Below are 26,140 nucleotides of genomic sequence, written 5' to 3' on the forward strand. Positions count from 1 at the left end.
ATTTACTTCAAAATCTCAACTTTTCAACTTTTCAGTATGTTTGAAATTCTTCATAATACATTATTCTGAAAAGATACTCAGTAAATTATTAATTATCAATGGAAAGGGACACTGAAGAAAGCTAACATCTAGAGCCATTTCCAAATCTACAGATTAGTCAAACTTCGACAAATGTTAAAACAAGTAAGCATATGTAAGCACGCACGCACACACACACGGCGCGCGCGCGCACACTCTCCCTCTCTCTCTCTCTCCGACCTCTGCAAATGAGAATAAAGGCAGTAAGAAAGTAAGAAAGACATCAAATATTAATAATGTTAATAATGATTGACTCTGGTATGGAGAACACTGGATTTTTTATTCTTCCTGTTAGTTTTCCTTCTCACTTTAATACATCATTTTCATCATTAAAAAAATTTCAGTATTTTAATAGATCACTTAGACACCTGGAATGGTCAAAAACTGGCCTTGATCCTGAGCACGGTAATGGAATTCCTGGAGGGGTGGTCACCTTATTTTCTACTAACGGATAACACACCAGGTTCTCCAGGACTGAAGACAAAGGGACTCACACCAGGAAGGAAGTGATGATGGGCATCAGTCACGTTAAAATTCATCATATAGAGACATGGAATTGAGAAACAGATCATTAAACTGATGCTCTCTCATTCTTACAGTGAGCATCCTAACAGGTATGTGCCAGCAGTCTTATCATCCCTGACATTCCACCTTTGGTCTCCATGGCAACAGCAAATCTTACCTGAGTGAATCTGTTAAGGAAAGACCTCGGCAAGCCTTTCCTCCCACCTCCTTGTCTAAAAGGATTTTGACACCCGAAAATCTTCGTCTTTTCATGCTGTACTTGAAAACTCATTCCTAACTCAGGAACATAGATTTCTCCTCTGTGGTCAAAACAAGCATTGAGTCCTTCCAATACAGACTGAGAAGCCAGGTTGAGCTATTTGAGGAAAGTACATATATTTATTATATACGCTGTATAACTATAACAAAAAGAAGAAGAATATGCATAAATGTAGAATAGTGCTGTCTACAGGAGGAGGAAGCTCAAACAATATTGACAACATTCTTTTTTTTTTAAGATTTATTTTTTAGAGAGAGAGAAAGGAAGGGGGGAGGGGAGGAGGGGGGTAGAGAGAATGTCCAGCAGACTCCCCGCTGAGCACAGAGCCTGCCATGGGACTCCATCCCACAACTCTGAGATCATGACCTGACCCGAAACCAAGTGTCGGATGCTTACCTGACAAGCCACCCAGGTGCCCCAGTAACATTCTTTTATTTATTTTATTTTTTTAAAGATTTTATTTATTTATTTGAGAGAGAGAGAACACATGAGAGGGGATAGGGTCAGAGGACGAAGCAGACTCCCTGCCGAGCAGGGAGCCCGATGCGGGACTCGATCCAGGGACTCCAGGATCATGACCTGAGCCGAAGGCAGTCACTTAACCAACTGAGCCACCCAGGCGCCCAACATTCTTTTTCTTAAGCCAAGTATATTCATCCTATTATTTTATATATATATGTGTGTATATACACATATGTATATACATACATATACACATATGTATGTCAGACATCTGGGGTATATAAATTATCAATAACTTCTAAGTAAACTGAATATTCAGACTGAATTTTTTAAAAAGCAGTTTAAATCTTTTCTAAAATTAAACTGTGTCCATTGTATTCATCTATACGGACCTACCTTGTATATCCCAGCTTACCAAAAAAAACTTGCCAGTACACAGATCTCACTTTTGCACTGTGAGACCTTTAAAGATGAAGACAGCTCTTTACATACTTAAATATCTTTCTCAGGTAAAATACTGAATGAAATCTCCAAATGGGCTTCAAAGTCATGATATAAACTACATAAAGTAGATCAACATAGCTAATTTTCACCAACATTTTTGTGAACAAGAACAAATACAAGAAGTTTCTGTGCCAAAAATGAAAAGAGCTGAATGGAGGTCTTCAGATTACAGCTCAGGGATGCGAAGTGTGGTAGTTTTTAGGTAACAAGGAAAAATTCAATTAGGAAAATGCGAAATCAATAAAACGTAAACAGACAAAAAAAACAGACTATATCAGAATTTCAAGTGTCATGTTTACATAAACACTACAAAGCACAAATTCCATTGAATATTCCCAAACAGGTAAAGCTCTAAAAGCTGCTGTTAAATGTGACTGCAGTCAAGAATGTCTTGCGTACCTGTATGCACTTCCACCCAATAGGAGTATGGTCTGAAGCCTTAAACTTTAAAACTGGGCATTTTTTTTTTCCTGGCTAAAGATCAGGCATCTTTTTCTAAAAATCACCTTCCTCCTCCTTAATATCTCCCCCCACGATAAATAAGAAGCAGCTCAGCTGAAAAGAAACCCCACAGGGGGTCTGAATCTTGGGGACCAGCTGGGGCCAGTCTCAAAAGTTCCATCCACAGCATTCTGATCACACCAATCGTTGAAGCTCCACCACTACTCCCCAGCCTTTTCCTGGATTAACAAGGCATATCCAAAGTGACCAGATGCTTTTGCCCACAGCCTTAAATTTTTTATTTTTGTGCAGCACTTTTCAATATCTCCAGCTGCCTGCTGGTCACTAAGATTCAGCATTTATCCCAAGTATCATGAGGGACTCTGTTCTTCCAGTCAACAACTTATCCAATATGCACATGTAACACTGACCATTTTCTCACCATTTTTTCTATGTCTCTTAAGATAACTTCCTGCAGTCTCTCTGTTGCACTTATAAAACATGTGGTTGACACTGTAAAACACCCATGAAATAAATACAAAATACAGAGCCAGCCCACCAGAGACCAGAGAATAAACCAGCGAAGACAGTTTTTCTCTGGAAGCCGGCTTACAAAAGCAGGAGGAGTTAGTGGCTTGTATATACAGGGGTTTCTCTATATGCTTTCTGACGAGTGACTTTTCTTATTCTTAAAAGAAACCATGGAGGACTTTTCTTCATTAGAGAATTTATCTTTACTAGCAAAACAGCATTGGTCGTCCCAGCAATACGAAAAGTATGACTGCTCTTCCCCTTGTGACCCCATGCTGGGCACAAGACAGTCCTCTCACCTCATCCAGTACAACCCAATGGCCTGCCTTCAGAGCCGCCAGCAAGGGCCCGTCCCGCCAGGCAAACTCTCCTCCCTTGCCACCTTCAACAGGTAGATCTGCTCCAAACAGGTCTGTGATGTCCTTTGAGAGGGGGCAGAAAGGAGGAAAAGCCAACATTACATAAAAAAATTAACTAGATCCCAAGACCCTAAACGTAACATGATAAATTCTTGGGCCTTATGCCACTTTTCCTTTTTATACCCAAGACAGAACTAATCAATCCTAGCACTCTTTACCAGGAGCCCAGACATGCCCCCAAGGACCTTCTCATCACAATACTGCAAGTATCAATCGATTGGAGCAGGAGCTCTAGATCAGTAGTTCTCAACGGTGGCTATACTTGGAAATTAACTGGTGAGCTTTAAACAAAACAAATAAAAACAAAGACCAGTAACAATGTCCAGGCCCTGCTCCCAGACCCAGACCCCATTCCTAGAGAGTCTCATTTGTCACCTCTTGTCCCATAATTTCGTGAGACTGTTTATTTTTATTATTTTTTTTTTAGGAAGGACAAAAATAAAGAGGGTTATATTACAATAAATACTGAATTGGGCAATTATCTCTCAAAAGACAATTAGAATAAAGCATCTAAAGAGAATAATATTATAGATATCAGTTATTAATGAATCTAAAAGGAGACTTAGTTTGGAAGGTCATGTTGCTGTGGTCTTTATCACCATGAAATATTTGGGATTTTGAAAAGGCCCTAACTATTTCTGATTAAGAAACTCTATAAACAAATACAAATATTACTCCCTATACTCATCCTCATCAGCTACAGGATGACTAAGCTTACCGTTTGCTCTGACAAGTTGATTCGAACAAGGATGTTGCCTGAAGCCTTTGCTAATGCTCCCACCAAACTTGTCTTGCCCACACCAGGGGAGCCCTCCAGGAGAATGGGTTTGTTCAGTTTTGTAGCTCTTAAGAGCCTCTGGGCATTCATAGCTGTGGTGCCTGCACTGAGTGCATAGTCGGCAATATTATTCCTGTGAAGGACAGGTCCTTAAGTGGAGAAAAGAAAAGCCACATATAAGCTGGACATCAACCAAATCACATATCCATGTCAACGCCAAGATTTAAAGACTCTAACAAGTAGACTTTCAGTCAGTGAAGCACCATCTGTAATGAAAATGCTCAGCCCTATTTCAACATTTCCCCACTTTTAGGTTATAAAATCCTTTAAAGGAATAGCCAGCAGCATATGTTCTTCAACTGTGCCTACTACTCAGATCTCTCCAGCGCTTATAACTATGCATATACTTACTTACATAGGTCTAACTGCAAGCATATGTTTTTCCTTTCACAACCTACACCTGGAATTACTACATGTACTTGTACAATTTACCTTCACACATAATTTTCCTAAAAGTCAAGGGGAAGCTAGGTGTGTAGGCCACGTGTATCCATATAAACAATTTCATCTAAGGTTTTTAGGCCTCCAAGACAATTCAGGATGCATCTTTAACCCAAAATCTAGCTGAACTGCAGACAAATAATACTTTTATAGGGCTTAACATTTGTGTCACTGTGTTTCCTGGAAGAAACTTTTCTTATACCAGTTTGGAGAGCTAGGAAAACATCTATTACCTCAGCTATGGAAGCAGAGCAAGGACCACCCAGTCCTAGGTCACTAACATATAGCTCCTACATGAGAGTATTGGATATTATGATAATGACTTAGAGAAATCAGATCATGGATGCACCATCATGGATGAAGAGTATTATTGAAGAGGGAGAGAGAAAAGGGCGACATTCCATTAGGCCAGGAACCTAGGCTGGTTTTGTTCACCTCTGAACCCCCCGTAACTGCCACTGCTCCTCTAAGCATTTCAGACACTCAATAATTATTAATGTAGGGAGGGAGGAAGGGACAAGAAACAGATGACCCTCCTAGAGAAGCAACAATCTGAAAAATTACTAGTGCCTTCTAAGATAGCTAATCTACCTCATTTAAATATTTGGTAGAAGCAACCTAGTAAGAATGAGAGCAAGGATTAGAACTGAAACTCACCCGAGTTTCCCATTTAATCATTCACTCATTCATCCATTCACTCAATTAACAGACATTTTCTGAATGCCTATGACTGCTAGATTACATCTCAGGTGTCAGGGACAGGAAGATGAGTGACGAAATTCCTGCCCACAAGGGTTCACAAAACTATTTTGGTAAGCAGTGATGAAGGTCTATAGTTGATACATTATGGGTTGAATTATCAGTATAGGAAAGCTCTTGTTTTGAGCACTAAATAAAAAATAAATGCATTTTTACAAGATAATTTATTCATAGATTAAAGACTATACTTTCCCCTATTTTTATATGTCAGTTATATATTTTTAATTATTCATGAAATTACAGTTGGTTATGTCAAGTCAGATTCTAATTCAGATAACTAGTTTAAAAATAATCATGAGCGTGATACACTAAAAGTCACAATAAAGTCAAGTACCTATGATCTACAAGAAGAGAATCTTCATTTATTTAAAATCATTCTTACCCCTTGGTATAAAAAATGGATGAATTCCCCAAAGGTTATCTATTCCAGTAAATTCTTTGGCCTTGAGTCTGTCATAAATCTTCAATTCGTTTTTCTGACATTCTGTAAGTCGTACTATCTTGGAAAGTTTCTTGATTAGGAATTTCAGACATTCTTTGCGAGCCAAGAGGGCCGTACCAAACCCTGAGGAAGTTACCCCTAAAACACAGAGGATCATCAGTCCATCAAACAATAGCACGGACGGCAAGCTTCCCAACTACTCATCAGGAGCTCTTGAGTGGTTTCCAGAGGAAATGAGGCCCTTGCTGAAGTTACACCCAAAATGCAACTGCTACTGTAAATAGTCCAAAGGCAAAGTCTTGATCTCCCATCCCCACAATTCACAGATCAGAAGCAGTTTATTCAATAAAGCACCTATGCACTCCATGATGAATCAGCCTGGAGGTAGGAGTAATTAATGTGGTACTGTTGATCATATTGGTTTATATCTCTAATCTTCACTGCTGATAAAACAGAACTTAAACACTGAATTTTATGAAATTATGGTAAACTTAAAAACAAACAAACTAAAGGATTCAGGCCATTAACTATAAATGACCGTTCATGTTAAGAATTATCCAGTCCTTCAGGAGCAAGGGCATTTCCAACAATCTTCTTTTTACTGATAATCACCATTTCATGTTTACCAAGTCCCTGGCCTATAAGCAATGAGAAGTTGCAGCCTCTCTTTTATATCAACCACCTCTCAAAAAGAGTAGAAAGAAAATAAAATCCATTCTGCGTCTTAGAAATGTTAGAGTAAGTCATTTTTTTTTTAAAGTATCTGTGTCAGAGGTCAGAGGTCTGGGCTTGTTCCATTTCATACTCCCCTCTACCCTAACCCCCTTGACCCCACACCAGCTAACAGACAACATACCTGAACCTATTCCATCTATGTACACCAGGCATGCAGCATGGACAAATGATGTCACAGTGGAGATGGTCTCTGGCCTTTTCAAAGCAGCTTCCTCCCCCATTGTATTCATGAAGTTAACCCAGGACAGGATATCTCTGATACTGACCACACACCTTCGGCCAAATTCCTGGTGGGTCAGCCAATCAATGAAATCCAGCATCACCTCAGCTATGTCAGCCCCTAAGACACAAGGAGGCAAAGGCAGTTGCTTAGAAGTAGCTATATCAAAAATTCCAAATAGGGTTTTGTAACATGGGGCCCAGAGATGGCCTAAGAGAGGTCTGTGCTCCATAAGATTATATGCAAATTTTTGTGAAAGGAAAGTACATTACTGCTTTTTCTAGGTAGAGGGGGTCCATTGCTTTTATTACATGAACAAGAGGTTCATGAATAGCATTCCACACCTACCAAAAAAGAAAAACCACTTGAGAATTACAGCTTAAGAAGCAATCCTGAAAACTGCTCAAAGAGAGTATTCATTTGGTTCACGTTCAGATACAATTATGAAGACACAATGATTTTAGAAAATATATAAATTTTGTTGTATTTTATACTGATTCACTGGAATGGGGATGCCATATTTTCAGTGGCATTTTTTAAAAGATTTTATTTGAGAGACGGAGAGAGGAAGAGAAGGAGAGACAGCACAAGCAGGGGGGAGGGCAGAGGGAGAGGGTGAAGCAGACTCCCCACCGAGCAGGGAGACAGATGTGGGACTCGATCCCAGGACCCTGGGATCACGACCTGAACTGAAGGCAGATGCTTAACCAACTGAGCCACGCAGGTGCCGCTTCAGTGGCATTTAGTTCAGGTTTTTTGTTTTATTAAATCAATGCATCCATCAGAATTCAGCAAATTAGAGGATTCATAAATTTTGTTTCATGATTTAAGTTAAAGGACTAGTCTAATTATCGTAAAATATTTGGAAACAAAATAATGTAGATTAGAAGCAATGTCAATTAAGTTTAATAAAGCACTTTATGTAACTCCTGAAGTCAACAATAAACATTTATCTAAGACGTATGAGTACCAAAGAATGTTTTTTAAAAAAAGAAAATATGAAAAAAAAAAAAAAAAGAAAATATGATGGGGAGCAATCAGCATTGCTATAATATAAAGTGGACCATTCAACAAGAGCCTTCAAGGCTATACTGCAAATCACTTAGTAGAAAACTATCTAGTTAGAAGAAAAATACTAATTACAAAAAAAACCCCACAAATCTTTAAAAAGAACTTAAGGGGCGCCTGAGTGGCTCAGTCGGTTAAGCGTCTGCCTTCGGCTCAGGTCATGATCCCAGGGTCCTGGGATCGAGCCCCACATCCGGCTCCCTGCTCCGCGGGAAGCCTGCTTCTCCCTCTCCCACTCCCCCTGCTTGTGTTCCTGCTCTGTGTCTCTCTCTGTCAAATAAATAAATAAAATCTTTAAAAAAAATAAAATAAATAAATAAATAAATAAAAAGAACTTAAAATGGTAACTGAAGGGGAAAAAAATCCAGTCACAACGAGGAAAGAAATGTTGTTTCAGCAACTAGATATTAAATGTGAGTATTTGGATCCATATTTCAGAATGGAATAAATTTGAAGGAAATCAAGGACTTAACAGACAACTTTATCCATTATTAGAGGATAATTAAACCTTGACTATTGGACAGAAAATCATCAGGTAAGGTGGATGGGTTCATATGTATTTTTTATAACAAATATTGAAAGGTAACAATAGGAATCCATGTTATAAATGTAATAATAAATACTAATATGTAAAATGAGTGGGGCGCCTGGCTGGCTAAGTCAGTAGAGCATGTGACTCTCGATCTCAGGATCTTGAGTTTGAACTCCATGTAGGGTGTAGAGAAGTACTTAAAAAATAAAGATAAAATGATTGGTATTTATTATAAAGTAAATCATACAGAATGTTCATCACTAGTAATTAAAGAAAATGAAATTTTAGACTACCCATTAAAGTAATAAGAACAAAACAATGGATTTCATTCTATTTAAAAACAAACAAACAAAATAAAACTTCTCCATGTTGGAAGGACTATGCCAAGCAGGTACATTTACTAAGTTGCTGTTAGCACCGTGAATGGGACCACCCTTATGGAGAAAAATCTGGCCATAACCAATGAGAACTATGAATTTCCTTATTTCTACTTTTAGAAACAAAACTCAAGGAAATAGCTCTTAACATGTTATTTTAACAAAAACACAATGTCTTCAGAAGTATTGGTCATAAGAGTAGGAGATTTTATTTTATTTTTTTAAAGATTTTATTTATTTGACAGAGAGAGAAAGATGCAATGAGAGAGGGAACACAAGCAGGGGGAGTGGGAGAGGGAGAAGCAGGCTTCCCGCCGAGCAGGGAATCTGATGTGGGGCTCAATCCCTGGACCCTGGGATCATGACCTGAGCCACAGGTAGATGCTTAACAACTGAGCCACCCAGGCGCCCCAGAGTGGGAGATTTTAAAAAGCCCACATGCCCTTCAGAGGTCATTATTTAAAAAACAAAAAAACCCATCAATTTCATAGAATCTTTTCTGTTTTGTTCATACTAGGGATATATAGATAAAACTACTACTGAGATTTATGAACAAAAATTCCTAGAGAAAGTTAGAAGAACTCAGTGGTGTTTATATATTAAGAGAATACAGTGAATATATCTTAAGTATTCTGAATAGGATCAGAATTCAATTTAGAATTCATAATTAGTTGAAATATTAGATTCATTACATCTTACATATCTTTATAAAGAAAATTTGGAAATAAAAGCTTTATCTAGTTCCCTGTTTTTAAGAACATTTTTACGCTGTGCCAACCTGATCCATTTCTAGATGATAAAAATTGAGCCACTTCTCCCTTACTCTCCTTGTTCCCTCAGGATCTCTAATGCTTCCCCAAAGAAGGTGCTGCCATGTAGGCTTTACAAAGCTTACAGTAAACAAGCTCCCTAAGGACAAGCAGTGAGGCTCAGTGAAGTCCTAGGGGCTGCAGTGCCAACTGCCCTGTAGAGAAACTGTTCACTCCATTAAGCATGAAGCCCACTAGTGATGGAGCCAATGTGGCAGTGTAATGGCAGCTGCATTCTCTGCCATTCTTTTTTTTTTTTTTTAAGATTTTATTTATTTGAGAGAGACAGTGAGAGAGAGCACAAGCGGGGAGGAGAGGGAGAAGCAGGCTCCCACCGAGCAGAGAGCCTGATGCGGGGCTCGATGCCAGGACCCCAGCACCATGACCCAAGCCGAAGGCAGACGCCCAACCAACTGAGCCACCCAGGCGCCCCTCTGCCATTCTTATTACAATCCAAATCACTGATAAGAGTACAGAGCCCACAGGAGATACAGAGGCTACATCCAAGGAGAATTTGGCCCCAAAGCAGAGCCAAAAGATAAACCATGCCTGCTTAATAATTTGTCTTTTTCTTTAACTGGAATTCTCACATTAAATGCAGCACTACAAATAGCACACAACCATGGTAACTAAGAAGTTCTGAGTATGGGCCTTGGACCAACATTATTGGCATCACCTAAGAACTTATTAGATAAGGCAAATTCTCAAGCCCCACCTCAGACGGACTGAATCCAAAACTCTAGGTAGGAGGCCCAGCAAGCTTTATTTCTACAAGTCCTTCAGGTGAGTCTGGAACTCAAAGAAGCAAATATCCTTTTATACGTTCTTTAATTTAAGAGAGACTTAAAAAAAGAGAGAGAGAAAGAGAGAGATAAAATGATCCAAAAAACTATGTATTAAGGTTTGAAACCAGAGCTGGGTTCTAAATTTAGCCCTTCAACCTGTAAGATAAATATATATACATCATGAAGAATGCTAACTAGACTGTGATCATTTCACAATAGATACAAATATTGAATCATGTTATACACCTCAAGCTAATACGATGTTACATGTTGATTACGCCTCAATAAAAAAACATCCATGTATACATCAAAGCAATCTAGCTCAATACAAGAACCATATAATAAATGTTTTGACCCTTACTAGATATCTTAAAAATTGCTAAATTTAGGTTTTAGGTATACAGAAGTTTTTTAATACTATTCTTCTATTTCCTTATGTTTGAAAACTTTTATAATGAAAAGAAAAATTTTTTATTTTTTTCTAAGAAAGCAAGTGGCGGTGGGGGAGGAAGAGCCACCCAGAACATTTTTAATAAATTAGTTGATGACAGGGATGCCTGGGTGGCTCAGTCAGTTGAGCATGGGACTATTGATTTTGGCCCAGGTCATGATCTCAGGGTCATGGGATTGAGCCCTCTGTCAGGCTCCACACTCAGCAGAGAGTCCACTTCAGGATTTTCTCTCTCCCTCTGCCCCCACCCCCACTGCACTTGCATTCTCTCTCTCAAAAACAAATCTTTTAAATAAATAATTAAAAAAACCTTTAACATAGATTTTAAAAGTATTTTGGTATTATTTCTGATTTTAATTAAATGAAATCTTAGACCTATTTTTATTTTCTAAGACATGATTTCTAATTTCCATTAGCTTCAGAAGTTTGGGAATTACGTTTACCACCTGAAAGCTCTCACCTTTATGATCTATTCTGCCCAGAGACAATCCTGGACGAAGATTATGGCTGATAATCTGAATTAAATCTTCACGATTTGTGCTTTGTGGGCACCATATTTCTGTAAACCGGTTTCTTAAGGCAGGAGACAGCTATAAGAAACAAAAATTTCAATTTGAATGTAATACTTATGAGGAAAACTAGAAAACAAATCCTTTGAAAGAGTATTAGCTGATGAGTCTAACGAATACCAGATGCTTCTTTTATTACCTCTACTACAACTGAAGACCTACTTTATCCTGACTCCTTCCACAGGTCATCTCATTCATCTCCACCACAACCTCCAAGACAGTATTCCCATCACTTTCTTTATAGACAGAGTGCAGAACTTCAAGGTGTCATAGAATAGGTGGTGCAAGTTGAAGTCCAGCCCCAGTGGGAGACCCCCAAACCTGAATACTTCCCCTAAGCAAAGGCCCTTCCTTTACCTTCAGTTACATAACCAGTGCTTTCAAAAAAATAAAAGCTGTTGTCCCACAGGGGAGAGCTGTCTGAAGTAGAAAGAGAAAACATCTTTTATGTGGCTCAAAGGGGGACAGTGAAATTATTAAGGAGGTTCCAATTTTACCTCTGTATAACAAAGAATTGTTTGTCCTTCCAGTCTTTGATGGCCTTCGCCCTGAAAATGGATTCCTCCTACCCTTCTTACCCTTCTCCTATGTCAATTAACTCCTATTAACAAGCATATACAATGCCACATATGCACGTTAACTATTAGCTTATTATTGCTTTCCTTTTACTTGATAAACTCCATCCATCTGCCTGGCCTACTGCAGCAGGACTAGCAGCAATGCCTATACTCAGGAGCAGCTTAGTCAAGACCCAGTGAAGGTGTGAGTGTTCCCTGCTGCTGTCCTAGACAAGCAGTGCCATTGGTCTTTGGCATCTTACCCTCACTCTGCCTGCTAGGGAGGCAAAAACAAAAAAGAACCTTCCCTTAGGTAAAAGTTGGCAATCTTTTTCTAAGAAAAACTTGAACTATCCTAACTTAAACTAACCTTAACACACACAACCTTGAAATCAGATCTTTCTAAGCTATTCTCACTTGCCAAAGAACCACTTGTCATATTATGTTTGAAGCTGTGATGTGTTTCTTATTTTTTTCTTTCTTCTCTTCAGAACATTTCAAGAAGCATAGTGATAATCTTTTTTATTACGCTACAGAGGAAAATCAGGCCTGAAGCATCATGTTCACATTTCAGGGACCCACCAAGTTACCAAGAACTTTAACTACTTTCATTCACAACCCCTGTTTCTTCTCATTGTCCCTGACCTATCACCACATCACCATTTTCCTAACAGACCAGGATCCCACACACAACACAGACTTCTCCACTGAGAGGCTTCACAAGCCTGAAAGCCAAGGTGTGTTCAGGGTATTGGATCCTGGCTGGATCCTAACACCACCTTCTGAACAAAAGGCTGCTCTCCACCTTTTCCTTTACCAATAGTCTGAGGGTAACCCACATAACCGCTGGAGAGAACAGATACGCTCCACCTGCAAAACCCGAAGAGGTTCCTGGCTGCAACATTTTTGTCACTTTAAAACACTCAGAGCCACACTCATGTTTAAGAGAGGAGACTCCAGAAACAGAGTTTAAGATTAAATTTCAGTTTCAACTTTCTCATCCATGAAAGTAGGAAAATAACTTTCACACAGAGTTCTTGTGAGAATATGTTATGGTAACATATGTAAAGAGCTGGGCAAAGTGACTGAAACAATGAAATTTCAGGCACACACAGTGAGATATTAAAACAAGGAAATGAGGATTATGTCAGAATTTCTCAACTTTGTAATAATTCTAAAATATCTTTCTAGGTTAATTTTTACCCAATATAAAATTCCAAATGCATTTTTACATATTATATTTATAGCTGCCAGTGAGCTGAGGTCAAAAACTGGAAAAAAATTATGCTTCAGGAACACAATTTTACCTCTTTTTTTCCGAAGTCGCCCCCAGGGTTCATGGTTGCTAAGATACGGAATTTTTTCCCAGCAGTCAACAACTCTACCTCATTATCCTTGTCCTCTACACTGCCTTTTTCAGCTAATACCAGGGACTTTTCCACTTCAAGGACACTAAAAGACAGAAAAATTGGAGAATATAAGATTAGAAAAGGCTTATGTATCCTTTCTATTTTGTGGTCTTCAACTTATTTTCAAAAGGAAAAGTTATATCCTCTGCTGAGCTTTTACTTTAGTTAACACTTTCCTAGCACATATTTTAAAATGATTCATTATCCCAATTCCTGTGTAATGGAACAATATTTCTTTTTTTTTTTTTTTAAAGATTTTATTTATTTATTTGAGACAGAATGAGAGAGAGAGAGAGCACATGAGAGGGGGGAGCGTCAGAGGGAGAAGCAGGCTCCCCGCCGAGCAGGGAGCCCGATGCGGGACTCGATCCCGCGACTCCAGGATCATGACCTGAGCCGAAGGCAGTCGCTTAACCAACTGAGCCACCCAGGCGCCCCTGGAACAATATTTCTGAACAAAAGAAAAAAAAAATCGCTTTATCCACTTATGCCCCATTAAGGCATTTGTTTTAAAAATGAGTGTCTTGTATGCAAATACTCATGGCAGCATTATTCATAAAAGTAGAAATAACCCAAACAAACCCAAATACCATCAAGTGGTGAATGGATAAAAAATATGGTATATCTATACAATGAAATGCTCTTAGGAATAAAAAGGAACAAACTACTAACATAGGCTACAACATGGATGACCCTCAAAACAATGCCAATTTATATGCAATGTGCTGAAAAGACAATTACAATTTTTTTTTTTTTTAACAGAGAGTAATTTGGTAGTGGCCTGGAGCAGGAGGTGGCATCAGAAATATACTGTAGGGGTGCCTGGGTGGCTCAGTGGGTTAAGCGACTGCCTTCGGCTCAGGTCATGATCCTGGAGTCCCAGGATCGAGTCCCGCATCGGGCTCCCTGCTCTGCAGGGAGTCTGCTTCTCCCTCTGACCCTCCCCCCTCTCATGTGCTCTCTCTCTCTCTCTCATTCTCTCTCTCAAATAAATAAAATCTTTAAAAAAAAAAAAAAAAAGAAATATACTGTAAAGGGGCAGAAGGGATCAGACTGGTATGGTGGGAATGTAAAACAGGATTATGGTGCAAAACTCAGGAAATTTACTAAAACTTGTTGAATTATACATTTAAAATGGATACATTTTGGGGTGCCTGGGTGGCTCAGTCGTTAAGCGTCTGGCTCAGGCCATGATCCCAGGGTCCTGGGATCGAGCCCCGCTTCTGGCTCCCTACTTGGCCGGAAGCCTACTTCTCCCTCTCCCACTCCTCCTGCTTGTGTTCTCTCTCTCTCTGTGTCTCTCTCTGTCATATAAATAAATAAAATCTTTTAAAAAATAAAATAAAATGCATACATTTTATGGTATGTAAATTAAACTTCAAAAAAGAAAAATAGGTATACATCAAAATTCATATTAGTCTGAGATTTTGAGGTCATACAGCCAATATAACATCTAGAATTCTGATTCTAGTTCTTTGAAGAATTTAGATAATGGTCACATAAAGTGCCTTAAAAAAGAGTTTTAACTTCGGTTCATTTGCTTTAGCCTCACGCCATTCCACAGTCCCATCTTTCTGATTATTGATAGCGAAACAGAAACTAGCCCTCTTAAACTACTCTGAGTGCTAAAGCAAAATGAACAAAAAAAAAACAAAAACAAAAACAGTAACTCATTATCATTTTCAAACATTTACTAGGCACCTATGAAGAACATTACTGTGCAGAAGAATTAATATCTATGAAAACCAGACCAGTATTCCATATTCTATGGAATATTATTTAGCCATAAAAAGGAATGAAATCTTGCCATTTGCAATAATATGGATAGAGCTACAGAGCAGAATGCTAAGTGAAATGCTAAGTCAAAGAAAAATACCATATGATTTCACTCATATGTGGAATTTAAGAAACAAAACAAACGGACAAAGAAAAAAAAAGAGAACAACCAAGAAACAGACTCTTAACCATAGGGGAAAAAAATTGGTGGTTACCAGAGAGGAGGCAGGTGGGGGGATAGGTGAAATAGGTGAATGGGATTAAGAGTAGCCATATCATGGTGAGCACTATGTAATGCATAGAATTGTAGCATCACTATATTGTACACCTGAAACTAATATAATGGTACATGTTAACTACATGGGAACTTTTAATTAAAAATTTTTTTAAAAATTTAAAAAATTTTTTTAATTGCTTAATTAAAAAATAACCAGACCAGTGAAAACATCACACACAGGGCAAACCTCTTACACATATACCTATTGAGTCTTTCCAGGACAGAGTCATCAGCCAATGAGATCTCATCCAAGAGAAAAAAGCCATCTTCTTTCATGGCCAGAACAAGAGGACCATCATGCCACTCAAAAAGTCTTGATGTATCAGTTTCTTCCTACAATTTGGAAAAGAAGGTGTGAAATTAATGAGCAGTGGCTCCACAAGACAATACACATGTAGCTAGCTGGTGTCTGCTGGAGTAAGTGGTCATTCGGAATAAAGCCTGCACAACAGTATGCTCATGAAAGTTCCTTGTGGACAAGTGAAAATCTAAAGATATATATCAAATCTGGGATCAAAACCTCACCATGAATAAATTCCACAGCTGACTCACGCACAAATCCAACTGCAATTCTTTAAATGAACGATGAACACATTATTCGCTACTGAACAAACCTTGTCCTTTGGCTTCTGTCTCACCGGTCGCAGCCCCCCCAGGAAGTCCGATGTCTCCATGTGTAAATGGCAGTTGACAGAGTATAGTTTCTGATTTGCCAAGCCTGCAAACACCTGACAGATCGTAGTTTTCCCACACCTGTTAAAGGGATACATACCAGATTAATAAGGACCATAAATTCCAAATATAAAAGCACAAACACTCCTGTCAGCACAAGAGGAGTGCTCTGGTGAGAGCCTCACTGCAGCAGCAGACACTGCTGGCCAACACAGGGCCTCTGCACCCTGAGCTTAGGACACCCTTCCCCCAAACACCAGCACCCTACGGTGTTCCTTATCCAAAAAAGCACACACTGCCTGAATTCCATCCTTTTCTATTTCTACCAACAACCACCAAGGGATGGGAAAGAAATCTAATCCTTACAGACTTTCAAGAGACAGGAGCTCATTTGCTGTTCTCTACAGATCTATAGAATGAATGGCACTATTTAAAAGAATTACAAAGAAAAAAACAACTCCAGTGATAATAATGCAAGAATTCATTCTTTTCTATCACCTGAAGAGGAAAGCAAACAGTAATAGGTCTCTTGCATGATCCTTAAAAAAAAAAAAAAAGAAAAAGCGGAAGGGAGAAAAGGAAAAAAACAACAACAACAACAACAAAGATTGCATTCCCGATAATCCTTCACAGATAACTCAAGTACTCCTATGGAACTGAACTGAATCATCATAATGAGTTACTGTCACAGAAGCATAGGACTTTACCCAGTGTCTCCAACCAGCAGCACTGGTTCACCAAATTCCAGTGCCCTTCCCACCAGCATCGCCAGTCTCCGCATGCCCTCAGTCCACACAATGTGGCTGAACGTAGACTCCAATGTGGATACCTGAGTGGACAATTTACCTATAAAATGTAGAATAAAGATTTAGCTTCTCATAGTACAGCTCAATTCATTTCCTCTGGATATTTTGACCTACTCACTCAGTAATTTTAGGACATTTTCCTTGGAGAAGAGGAATTGAGGACACAATTTTTTCTTGAAATGTTTTTCAAGGACCTCTTGAATCACATCAATCTCCTCCTGCTTCCTGACTCGGCCTGCGAGAAGCATAAATCCTTAAAAAAAAAAAAAAATCATTAAGTGTCAAGTTATAATACCAAGGGATATTGAGAATATGGAGCAACAGCAACTCTTACTAGGTGCTGGTGGAGAGGGTATCTAAAGAACTACTTTGGAAAATTGGGAGAACCTACTGCAACTAACCACATGCCTGCCCTGTGCCCAGCAACAGGACTTCCAGGTAGACCCAAACACAAATGAACATGTGTGCACCAAAAGACATATATAGGAATGTTCAGAGCAGTTCTATTCATAATAGCTAGAAAGTGGAAATAATCCAAATGTCCACCAACAAGAGAATGAATAAACATATTATAGTATCTCCATACAATGGGTTACAGAACAATAATACAAAAAAGAATAAATTCCTAATACACATAACAGCATGGCCGAACCTCACATTAGGTTGGGTGAAAAGAAGTCAAACCCAAAGAGTACACACTGCATGATACTAGCTGAAGCTCAAGCACAGGCAAAAATCAGTGGTGATAGAGGTCAGAGCAGTGGTTACCTCCAGGGGAGGTTAAGACTGGCAGGAACCATGAAGGAATCTTTTGAGGTACTGGAAAATATTCTATACTTTGGCCTAGATGATGATTTACATGGTACACACATATGTAAAAAAAACTGTATCTAGCTTATACATGAAAAAAATAAAGCACTACATTCACTTTACTATATGGTATACCTTGATTAAAGAGTGTTTTAAGTTTTTTAAAAGAACATGTTCCTCCATCTATCTACTCTTTACCAGTAAAGAAAAAAATACAACTCTCATGGGTTAGTTTTATTTACTCTCCTTATTAACCACTCCATTAAGGACTCATTAGTACCTTTCAAATCAGAAGATTCTGAAATGCTTTCTTTCCTATAGAGAAACATATAAATTCTTCCCATGGATTAAACCAAAATGAGCAATCATGAGTCTCACATGCCATAACTGCCTTCCCTCAGAACTACGATAGTACCTGACCAACCTGTCAGTTTTTTTTTTTTTTTAAGATTTTATTTATTTACCTGACAGAAAGTACATGCACCCAAGCGCACAAGCAAGCACAAGTAGGGGGAGGGGTAGAGGAAGAAGGAAAAGATGCAGGGATCGATCCCAGGACCCTGGGATCATGACCAGAGCCGAAGGCAAATGCTTACCAACTGAGCCACCCAAGCGCCCCAACAGTTTTCTGTATAAGGCACAAGGATGACTATCTATGATTAGTGAGTTGCAGATAAATAGTCCACAAAGACACCACCAACTACCCACCAAAACTCTTATATGGGCATTGTGCCCCTATCTGACTCCTACATGAAGCCACCTGAAGCAAAGAGAAAACTATTGAAACCCAAACATACTAGCACAGAGGCCTGCAGAAAAGAACCATTTTCAAAAGCATCTGGCTCTTGAGGAAAAAAGACTACTTTTGGAATACTCAGTAAAATGTATATATTGACCACAATTTGGGAAAGATTTATTTTAATAAGGTTTGATATTTGACATAACTTCACAGTTTGAGACCATCCAACTGAAAGCATACCGTCGTTGGCTAAATGCTGTAGCCAGTCATACTCTTTCTCGGTCTGTTCAGCCAATCTGTATCTTTCAGCCCATCGAAACAGATCACGAAGGGTGATGAAGCCCTGTTTTCCAGCAAACACTGAAGAACTTCTGCGATAGGACTATTAAAATATCAAAACAAATGAAAAAGGGCAATGGCAAGCACACTGTACAACTTATATAAAATTTTTAACAAATTTATGCTCCCATAAAAATGATTCATTCCATTAAGACTAATTTTTTAAAAAAGTAAATGGACTGCAATCATTTGAAGATAAATATCCAAGCTTGTGTTTAAAAATATAAATTCCAAAGCACAACAACAAAAGAAAGGAATTCTATTTCTTATATCATATATAAAAAATTATGAATACAAATGATGGCAAACACGCAGAAACATCAATCCTATAATGTGGGAACACAGTAGTAAGACTGCCAATTATTACTGGCTTTTTAGAAATTAAAAGTATATTAATTCTGATAAAGGATACCATAAAATGGGATATTCAAAAAACTAAGAAACTGTAGCTTTGCAGAATTGACAAGGGAGAGACATAAAAAGGATATCTTTAGTTATGTCCATTCAAGGACTAGATCCATTTAAAAAACAAAAATTGTAGTTTATCAATGCCAAATTCCAATCTAAACAAAATGTTCCAAAATTATCCACAAGTAGAGAATTGTTGCCATATATGACTATGAGAAAAACCGTAACACAATATCAAACAGTTCACTTACAAACCAAAAAATGGATACTAATGGAATGCATTTTAAGATAATATCCTTACTCTGAGAAAAAAAAAAATGGAGGGACTGCTATGTCTACCTGAGAAGGCTATCAAATTTTAAATTTCCATCATGAAATCTAATCAGTACGTTCCATTTGAAACTAAGTGAGAGAGAGATGAAATACCTGAAGGTCCAGCATGACTTTAACCAACTTGCTACAATAGGAGGGTGGCAAACTACAGCGCTTATGCAAGATTGTTTCTAACTCAGAACTAGGCAATTCATCAAAATGCAATTCCACAAACCGATTCCTGAAGGCTCTAGAAAGCACCTAGGAAACACACAGGAAAAAACATGATAAAAAGAGCCTCTCACCCAGTTTCCAAAATGGAGGCTCTACTATTCACCACAAAAAGAAAAACCCTTCAAAAGTAGTAAAAACATCTGTCTTACCAAGAAAGATTTATTACTTTATGGGGTAACAAATGGAAATAAGGGACAAATGCTACACACCTTTCTGCCTCCATAAAGTCCTGGGGGATTCTGGGTAGCAAAAAGCATAAACCGAGGGTGAGCTTTAACAACTTCTTGTGTTTCTGTGATGAGCAATTCACGGTTATCATCCAGCAATCTGTTCAGTGCCTCTAACACATCAGTAGGGGCCAAATTTAATTCATCTAAAATAATCCAGTAGCCCTTTCTCATAGCATCAATAAGAACACCTTAGAAAAAACAACACTGAGGATTAGTGCAGAAATTAGTCCAAAGTTTTAAAAAATGTTACATATAAATCAACCAATCCTAGACCATTACATTTCAAAACAAATTACTCCCTGCAGCTAGTCATGCGCCAAAACAATTTGTGATGTCAAATATCAAGGAAGGATAATTTTCCTGATCATTTCACACAGAAGGGGAGCCAAGGCTGACAAATACCACATTTCCAATTTATTTTTCCCCCTGCAGTCTAATTTCATTTAAATCACCACATTCTCATATCTACTCTCAGCTTCCCTCTGATCGATGCTCACCACATTTTTCTGAGTCTCTAGGAAATAAAGTAGCAGTTCAACTGCACTCTACAAAACTTGGTCCTAGTCCTCTGTACAGCTGACAAGATCAGTGGGGCCCAAAGGAAGCTGGATCCCTAACCATCCTCCCTTAACCAGGGAGATCAGGGAGAAAGACAAACCAGCAGTTAAGGATGTGCCTCAATTGGAAAGGATGAAGTTTACCTGGGGAAATGGGTTTAAAAGAATGAACACCTATACCCATGGAATGAAATAATAATCCTACCTTCTTTAAACACAAGCTTCCCTGAAGAGTCAGATGTATAACAACCAATGTACTCTTGAATATCCGTGTGTTCGTGATTGTTAATACGCACACAATGGTTACCAGAAGCTGCAGCCAGCCACCGGATAAGGCTTGTTTTACCAACTGATGTCTCTCCCTGAATCAACACTGGATAGGTTCTTGAAAGATCAGCCAATAAAGCAATTTAAGAAAAAAAAAGACAGAAACCAGAATTCAAGTTGTGTTAAAAAGAATGTATCATTTATCACCATAAAAAAACATTTTTATATACCTATACACCACTAATGGAATGTTTCTTAGGCCTGAGAAGTTTCTGTGTAAAAGGAGTTCCTCAGAAAATACTGAGGAAAGCAATCTCAACCTTTCTTATAGTACTTGTGAGAAACAGTAAATGGGACTAGCTGTTATTCAAATAATGGATGATGAGTATCCATCAGCAAAATACTGGCAAACAAGCTTAAAGATGGCCAAAATAATCTGCATCTGTATTGCTTCCACCAAAAGGTGCAACTAGAAACAATGCTTTGTGCCAGGAGAGAAGTACTGACTTGAGAAGGAATTATTTACTTAGCCCATGAACAACAATAAAGCACTTTTAAAATTAAGGAGGTAAGACTAGAATGTCATCAATGCCTATGCTGGTAAAACTTCAGGGCAGCAAGAGAAAAGGTCCACACACCCTGCAGAAACAACTCGGACTATGTCTCTCAGGTTTAGCTTAACAGAAGACGTAAGAATGTAGGTCTCATCTATTGTAGGTTCCTTCTCTCCCACCGAAATCCAGTATCCTTCAATCTGGATAAGCCGGCCTCCTTTCGGTTCTGGAATAGGCTGAAAGACAAAAAAGTTAGAGAAATAACCCATAGTCTCATGACAACTATGACATTCTTTCAGAGAGGGTGTAAAGTAGGAAAAGAGGTTATCACCAAAAATGCTGCCCCATTCTAGATGGTGATGGTGAATCCAAAGTAATCCTAAGTCTCTAATAAGGTTCTTTCTTAAGAGTAAGGAATCAACATAAAAACAAGCCTGTTAGTTGGTAAACCACTTTCTCAGCATCTTTCACTCCCATGTTATTCTAGAATTTCCTTTGTCAAACTGAAATGGTGGTTGTGTTTAATAATAAGAAAAAAACATGCCCAACCATCAATCAGATGGCAAGTGTGTATACAAACTCTGGTATAAGCAACAAAATACTATGTAACCACTAGAAACCATGTCACAGTGATCCCTGGTACAGACACAAAACTGTAGGATATAGTTAGGCTAAGAAAGGAAGCTACAGAACAGTATTATGAGATGGTTCCTTTTAAGGCATTTATATTAGATGTATGTATTAGAATTTGCCCTTGCTAAGTGAAATCAGTCAGTCAGGAAAAGACAAATACCATATGATTTCACGTATACGTGGAATTTAAGAAACAAAAATGAACAACAACAACAAAAAAAGACAAACCAAAAAACAGACTCTTAACAATACAGAACAAACTGATGGTTACCAGAGGGGAGGTGGGTGGGGAGATGGTGAAACAAGAGTACAATTAGCTTCAGCAACGAGTAACGTACAGATTTGTTGAATCACTATATTGTATACCTGAAATTAATATAACACTGTATATTAAATATACTGGAATTAAAATAAAAAGAAAGAATTTACCTTGATAAATCTATACACACACTGTGAGAATTTGAATATATAACAAAATACATACATGATTTAGGTGGAAAGGTATAAGGTTTAAATCTCTAAAGAGTAGGAGTAAGAATTTTGGGAATTTTCACCACCTAAGACACCACCTAATTTTTTTTGGAACAAACTGATTACTTTTATAATTAGAAACAAGTTTTGTTAAAAAAATGAAATTTTGATAATTCAGCCTTTCATTTACATTAAACAAGTCAAGAAATCAAACAACATACCTGCTTCAGCAGACTTTTTACATTGCCAGAGACAATGTGTTGACAAATGAGCTTCTGAACTATTGGGTGTGATGCCCTGTCAAGCTGTGTTAAGAAACCCAAACAAAAGCCCTAGGAAAAAAACCAAATATGCATAAAACTAATTACCCTTCTGCAATAACAGGCCAACTTATTTCAGGAACAAAATTCAACCTGTTGGGGGGTTCTGGTTCCCAGAACAACTTTTAAATGTGATATGATGGTAGAAAAAGGGCAGGATCACTCTGGTTTGTCCTGGGCTGAGCTGACTAAATGGAATGCACAGGCAAACCTGACATTTGCATCACCAAAACCTCCCATCCAATGGTGAGCACACCCAAGCACAGATTTTAGAAAGACCTCATAGGGGCGCCTGGGTGGCTCAGTTGGTTAAGCGACTGCCTTCGGCTCAGGTCATGATCCTGGAGTCCTGGGATCGAGTCCAGCATTGGATTCCCTGCTCAGCAGGGAGTCTGCTTCTCCCTCTGACCCTCCCCCCTCTCATGGGCTCTCTCTCTCTCTTTCAAATAAATAAATAAATAAATCTTTAAAAAAAAAGAAAGACCTCATAGAGCGAGCGCTGGATGTTGCTACACGGATTGGAAGCTGCAAATCGCAGAGCTCTGCAAAGAGTCCGAAGGCTGTAGTGAGGTCTATGGCCAGTTCCATCCACCAATTTTGTCCCAGAGTCTTTCCGCAGAGCTGTGTACAAGCTACAAAAAGGACGGAGTTCAAATGACTTTATTAACTAATAAGCATTCACTATTTTGCCATTATTCCCATTTTTTTACACAAGGCCCAAAGCCATTTTTAGACAGTTAAGCTTACATACAATTTCCTAGAGCATTCATCAAAACCTTTCAGACATTCTCTTTTGAATCTATTTTCCAGGGCTCCCTGCTCAGTGGGGAGTCTGCTTCTCCCTCTGCCCCTCCCCTCTGCTCATGCACTCTATCTCTCGCTCTCTCTCAAATAAATAAATAAAATCTTTTTAAAAAAAATCTATTTTTCACACACTTACAGACACTTTCAAAAGAAGGATATATCAATTTCCTTTAGGATGAAAAGAGGAGAGAGGTGAAAAACATCAGATTCTTAACAAAAAGACAGTAAGATAGGAGAAGCCCTTAGTAAGAATATACAGAGTCCAGGGGCACGTGGGTGGCTCAGTCTGTTAAGTGCCCAACTCTTGATTTCAGCTCAGGTCATGATCTCAGGGTTGTGGAATCAAGCCCCATATCGGGGTCTGTGCTCAGAGAGGAGACTGCTTGAAATTCTCTCTCCCTCCCTCTCTGCGCCTCCAACCCCCAACCCCTGTGCACTCTAAAATAAATAAATCTTTAAAAAAAAATTGATACACACACACACATACACACAGAGTCCAAACACAGTGTTCCAGAGTCAGCTCTAATACAATAGGGAAATAAAGTCCCTGTGTGATGGAGAAGCACACAGAAAAAAATCATGGTGTTTTGAAAGGTCATAGGTATGGCCATAATCAACAATGACAAAATGTTAAAAAGCATGAAAATATGGTGACTGTTACTGTTATCATTACCACACACTTTAGAATACTAGAAGATGACAAGACGAAAGAAGTTTCAGACTGAAACATGAAATGCAAGAAATTTAAAATTTCCTGAAATTCATGATCAGCTACATAAGATCAAGAGTAACCAAATGTGTGTCACAGATGAAATCTAAGTTCTTGCCCGATAAGATTTGACTTGCCTCTTTGCAATCTAGCTACACATTCTTTCTTTTGTAGAAAGAATCTACATTTTAAAAGGGGTTATTACAAATGGAACACTTACTACTTATACTATTAGCATTTTACAAGAGCCTCTGCTTTACCTACAATAGGGCTCCACTGGGGCGCCTGGGTGACTCAGTTGGTTAAGCGCCTGCCCTCAGTTCAGGTCATGATCCCAGGGTCCTGGGATCAAGTCCTCTATTGGGCTCCCTGCTCAGCAGGGAGTCTGCTTCTCCCCCTGTCTCTTGCCCTGCTCGTGCCCTCTCTCTCCCCCTGCCTCTCCCCCGCCTCACACCCTGCTCTCTCTAATAAAATCTTAAAAGGGGGGGGGGGCTCCAAGCTTTATGTGTTATTTTTCTTCACTTACCATAACCTAAGATTATGTTTCTCCTGCTTTCTGTGTTAATAGTTCTCTTGCAAACATGGTGAACATTCCTAAAACCCACCAGAATTTCTGCAAGAAGTATGGCAAGAACCAACCCCACAAAGTGACACAGTACAAGAAAGGCAAAGATTCTCCTTATGCCCAAGGAAAGCGGCATTATGACAGGAAGCAGAGTGGCTATGGTGGGCAGACTAAGCTGATTTTCTGGAAAAAGATTAAAATTACAAGAAGATTGTGCTGAGGCTTGAATGTGTTGAGCCCAACTGCAGATCTAAGGGAATGCTGGCTATTAAGGAATGTAAGCATTTTGAACTGGGAGGAGATAAGAAGAGAAAGGGCCAACTGATCCAGTTCTAAGCTTCATATTTTATTATATTATGAAGAAAATAAAATCTTGAGGTTATAGTCACTTCAAAAAAATTATAATGTGTAGCTCCTTATTTATTATCTTCACCTCTTGAATTAAAAGCTCCATGAGGAACGTACTTATATTTATCTTATTTATAGCTATATCCCTAGCACCTGGGCAACTCAATAATTATTTGTACAAAAAAAGGGAACAAACCACAAAATGCAAAGTAAAACATTAATATGATCCTATTTCAAAACCTTTACGTACTGTTTAGTTCTTTCTAGGCAACACAGACAAAATTAACTAAGTGATGTGCCCAGAATGAAAGCATTCGTTTTTGACAGAGCCCGTACTAGAATTCAGGTTGTCTATATAAAAGATTGTGCCCTTTCCACAAAGCATTAAAAAAAAAACACAAAAATCATGGGGTGCCTGGGTGGCTCAGTCGGTTAAGCTTCAGCTCAGGTCGAGCCCCACATCGGGTTCCCTGCTCAGCGGGGAGCCTGCTTTTCCCTCTCCCTCTGCCTGCCGCTCCCCCTGCTTGTGCTCTCTCTGTGTCTCTCTATCAAATAAATAAATAAAATTTTCAAAAAAAAAAAAAAAGCCCAGAAACAGAAATAAAGGCTCAAGAGGAATGCCTGGGTGGCTCAGTTGGTTATGCATCTGCCATCGGCTCAGGTCATGATCCCAGGGTCCTGGGATTGAGTCCTGCATAGGGCTCCTTGCTCAGCGGGAGCCTGCCTCTCCCCCTGCTTGTGCGTGCATGCTGACAAATAAATAAGATCTTTAAAAAAAAATTAAAATACAAGGCACCCGGGAGGCTCAGTCGTTAAACTTCTGTCTTCAGTTCAGGTCATGATCCCAGGGTCCTGGGATCCAGCCCCGTACTGGGTTCCCTGCTCAGTGGGAAGCCTGCTTCTCCCTCTGCTGCTCCCCCTGCTTGTGCTCTCTCGCTTACACTGTCTTTCAAATAAATAAAATCTTAAAAAAAAATAAAAAAATAAAACATTTTACTTTAAAGGTGTTACTTGTTGGTTTTTCTTTCTTGGGGCGCCTGGATGGCTCAGTCATTAAGTGTTTGCCTTCAGCTCAGGTCATGATCCCAGGGTCCTGGG

General features: G+C 38.8%; 1 protein-coding gene and 1 pseudogene across 3 annotated transcripts in view; one reads left to right on the forward strand and one right to left on the reverse strand.

Annotated features, from left to right (window-relative positions):
* Positions 1-26,140, reverse strand: part of MDN1 (midasin AAA ATPase 1) — a 158,771-nt gene that overhangs the window by 78,644 nt on the left and 53,987 nt on the right. For all 3 annotated transcript variants that reach the window (XR_014147804.1, XM_081828637.1, XM_081828638.1), the window contains exons 21-38: positions 23,101-23,248; positions 22,518-22,628; positions 21,277-21,428; positions 20,577-20,755; positions 19,794-20,002; positions 19,465-19,611; positions 18,532-18,673; positions 16,861-16,995; positions 16,644-16,782; positions 15,879-16,017; positions 15,467-15,597; positions 13,110-13,254; positions 11,137-11,266; positions 6,556-6,774; positions 5,640-5,837; positions 3,938-4,146; positions 3,100-3,222; positions 761-958 (exon numbers count right to left, since the gene is read on the reverse strand). Coding sequence is in view for 2 of the 3 variants with exons in the window: in XM_081828637.1 (XP_081684763.1) it covers positions 761-958; positions 3,100-3,222; positions 3,938-4,146; positions 5,640-5,837; positions 6,556-6,774; positions 11,137-11,266; positions 13,110-13,254; positions 15,467-15,597; positions 15,879-16,017; positions 16,644-16,782; positions 16,861-16,995; positions 18,532-18,673; positions 19,465-19,611; positions 19,794-20,002; positions 20,577-20,755; positions 21,277-21,428; positions 22,518-22,628; positions 23,101-23,248 (2,854 nt within the window). In the remaining variant the exon portion in view is untranslated. The remainder of the gene's footprint in view (positions 1-760; positions 959-3,099; positions 3,223-3,937; positions 4,147-5,639; positions 5,838-6,555; positions 6,775-11,136; positions 11,267-13,109; positions 13,255-15,466; positions 15,598-15,878; positions 16,018-16,643; positions 16,783-16,860; positions 16,996-18,531; positions 18,674-19,464; positions 19,612-19,793; positions 20,003-20,576; positions 20,756-21,276; positions 21,429-22,517; positions 22,629-23,100; positions 23,249-26,140) is intronic.
* Positions 24,512-25,040, forward strand: LOC115937429 (large ribosomal subunit protein eL42-like; annotated as a pseudogene).

Source organism: Leptonychotes weddellii, chromosome 8, assembly GCF_054177405.1.
Source record: "Leptonychotes weddellii isolate Sample4059 chromosome 8, ASM5417740v2, whole genome shotgun sequence".
Classification (NCBI taxonomy): domain Eukaryota; kingdom Metazoa; phylum Chordata; class Mammalia; order Carnivora; family Phocidae; genus Leptonychotes; species Leptonychotes weddellii.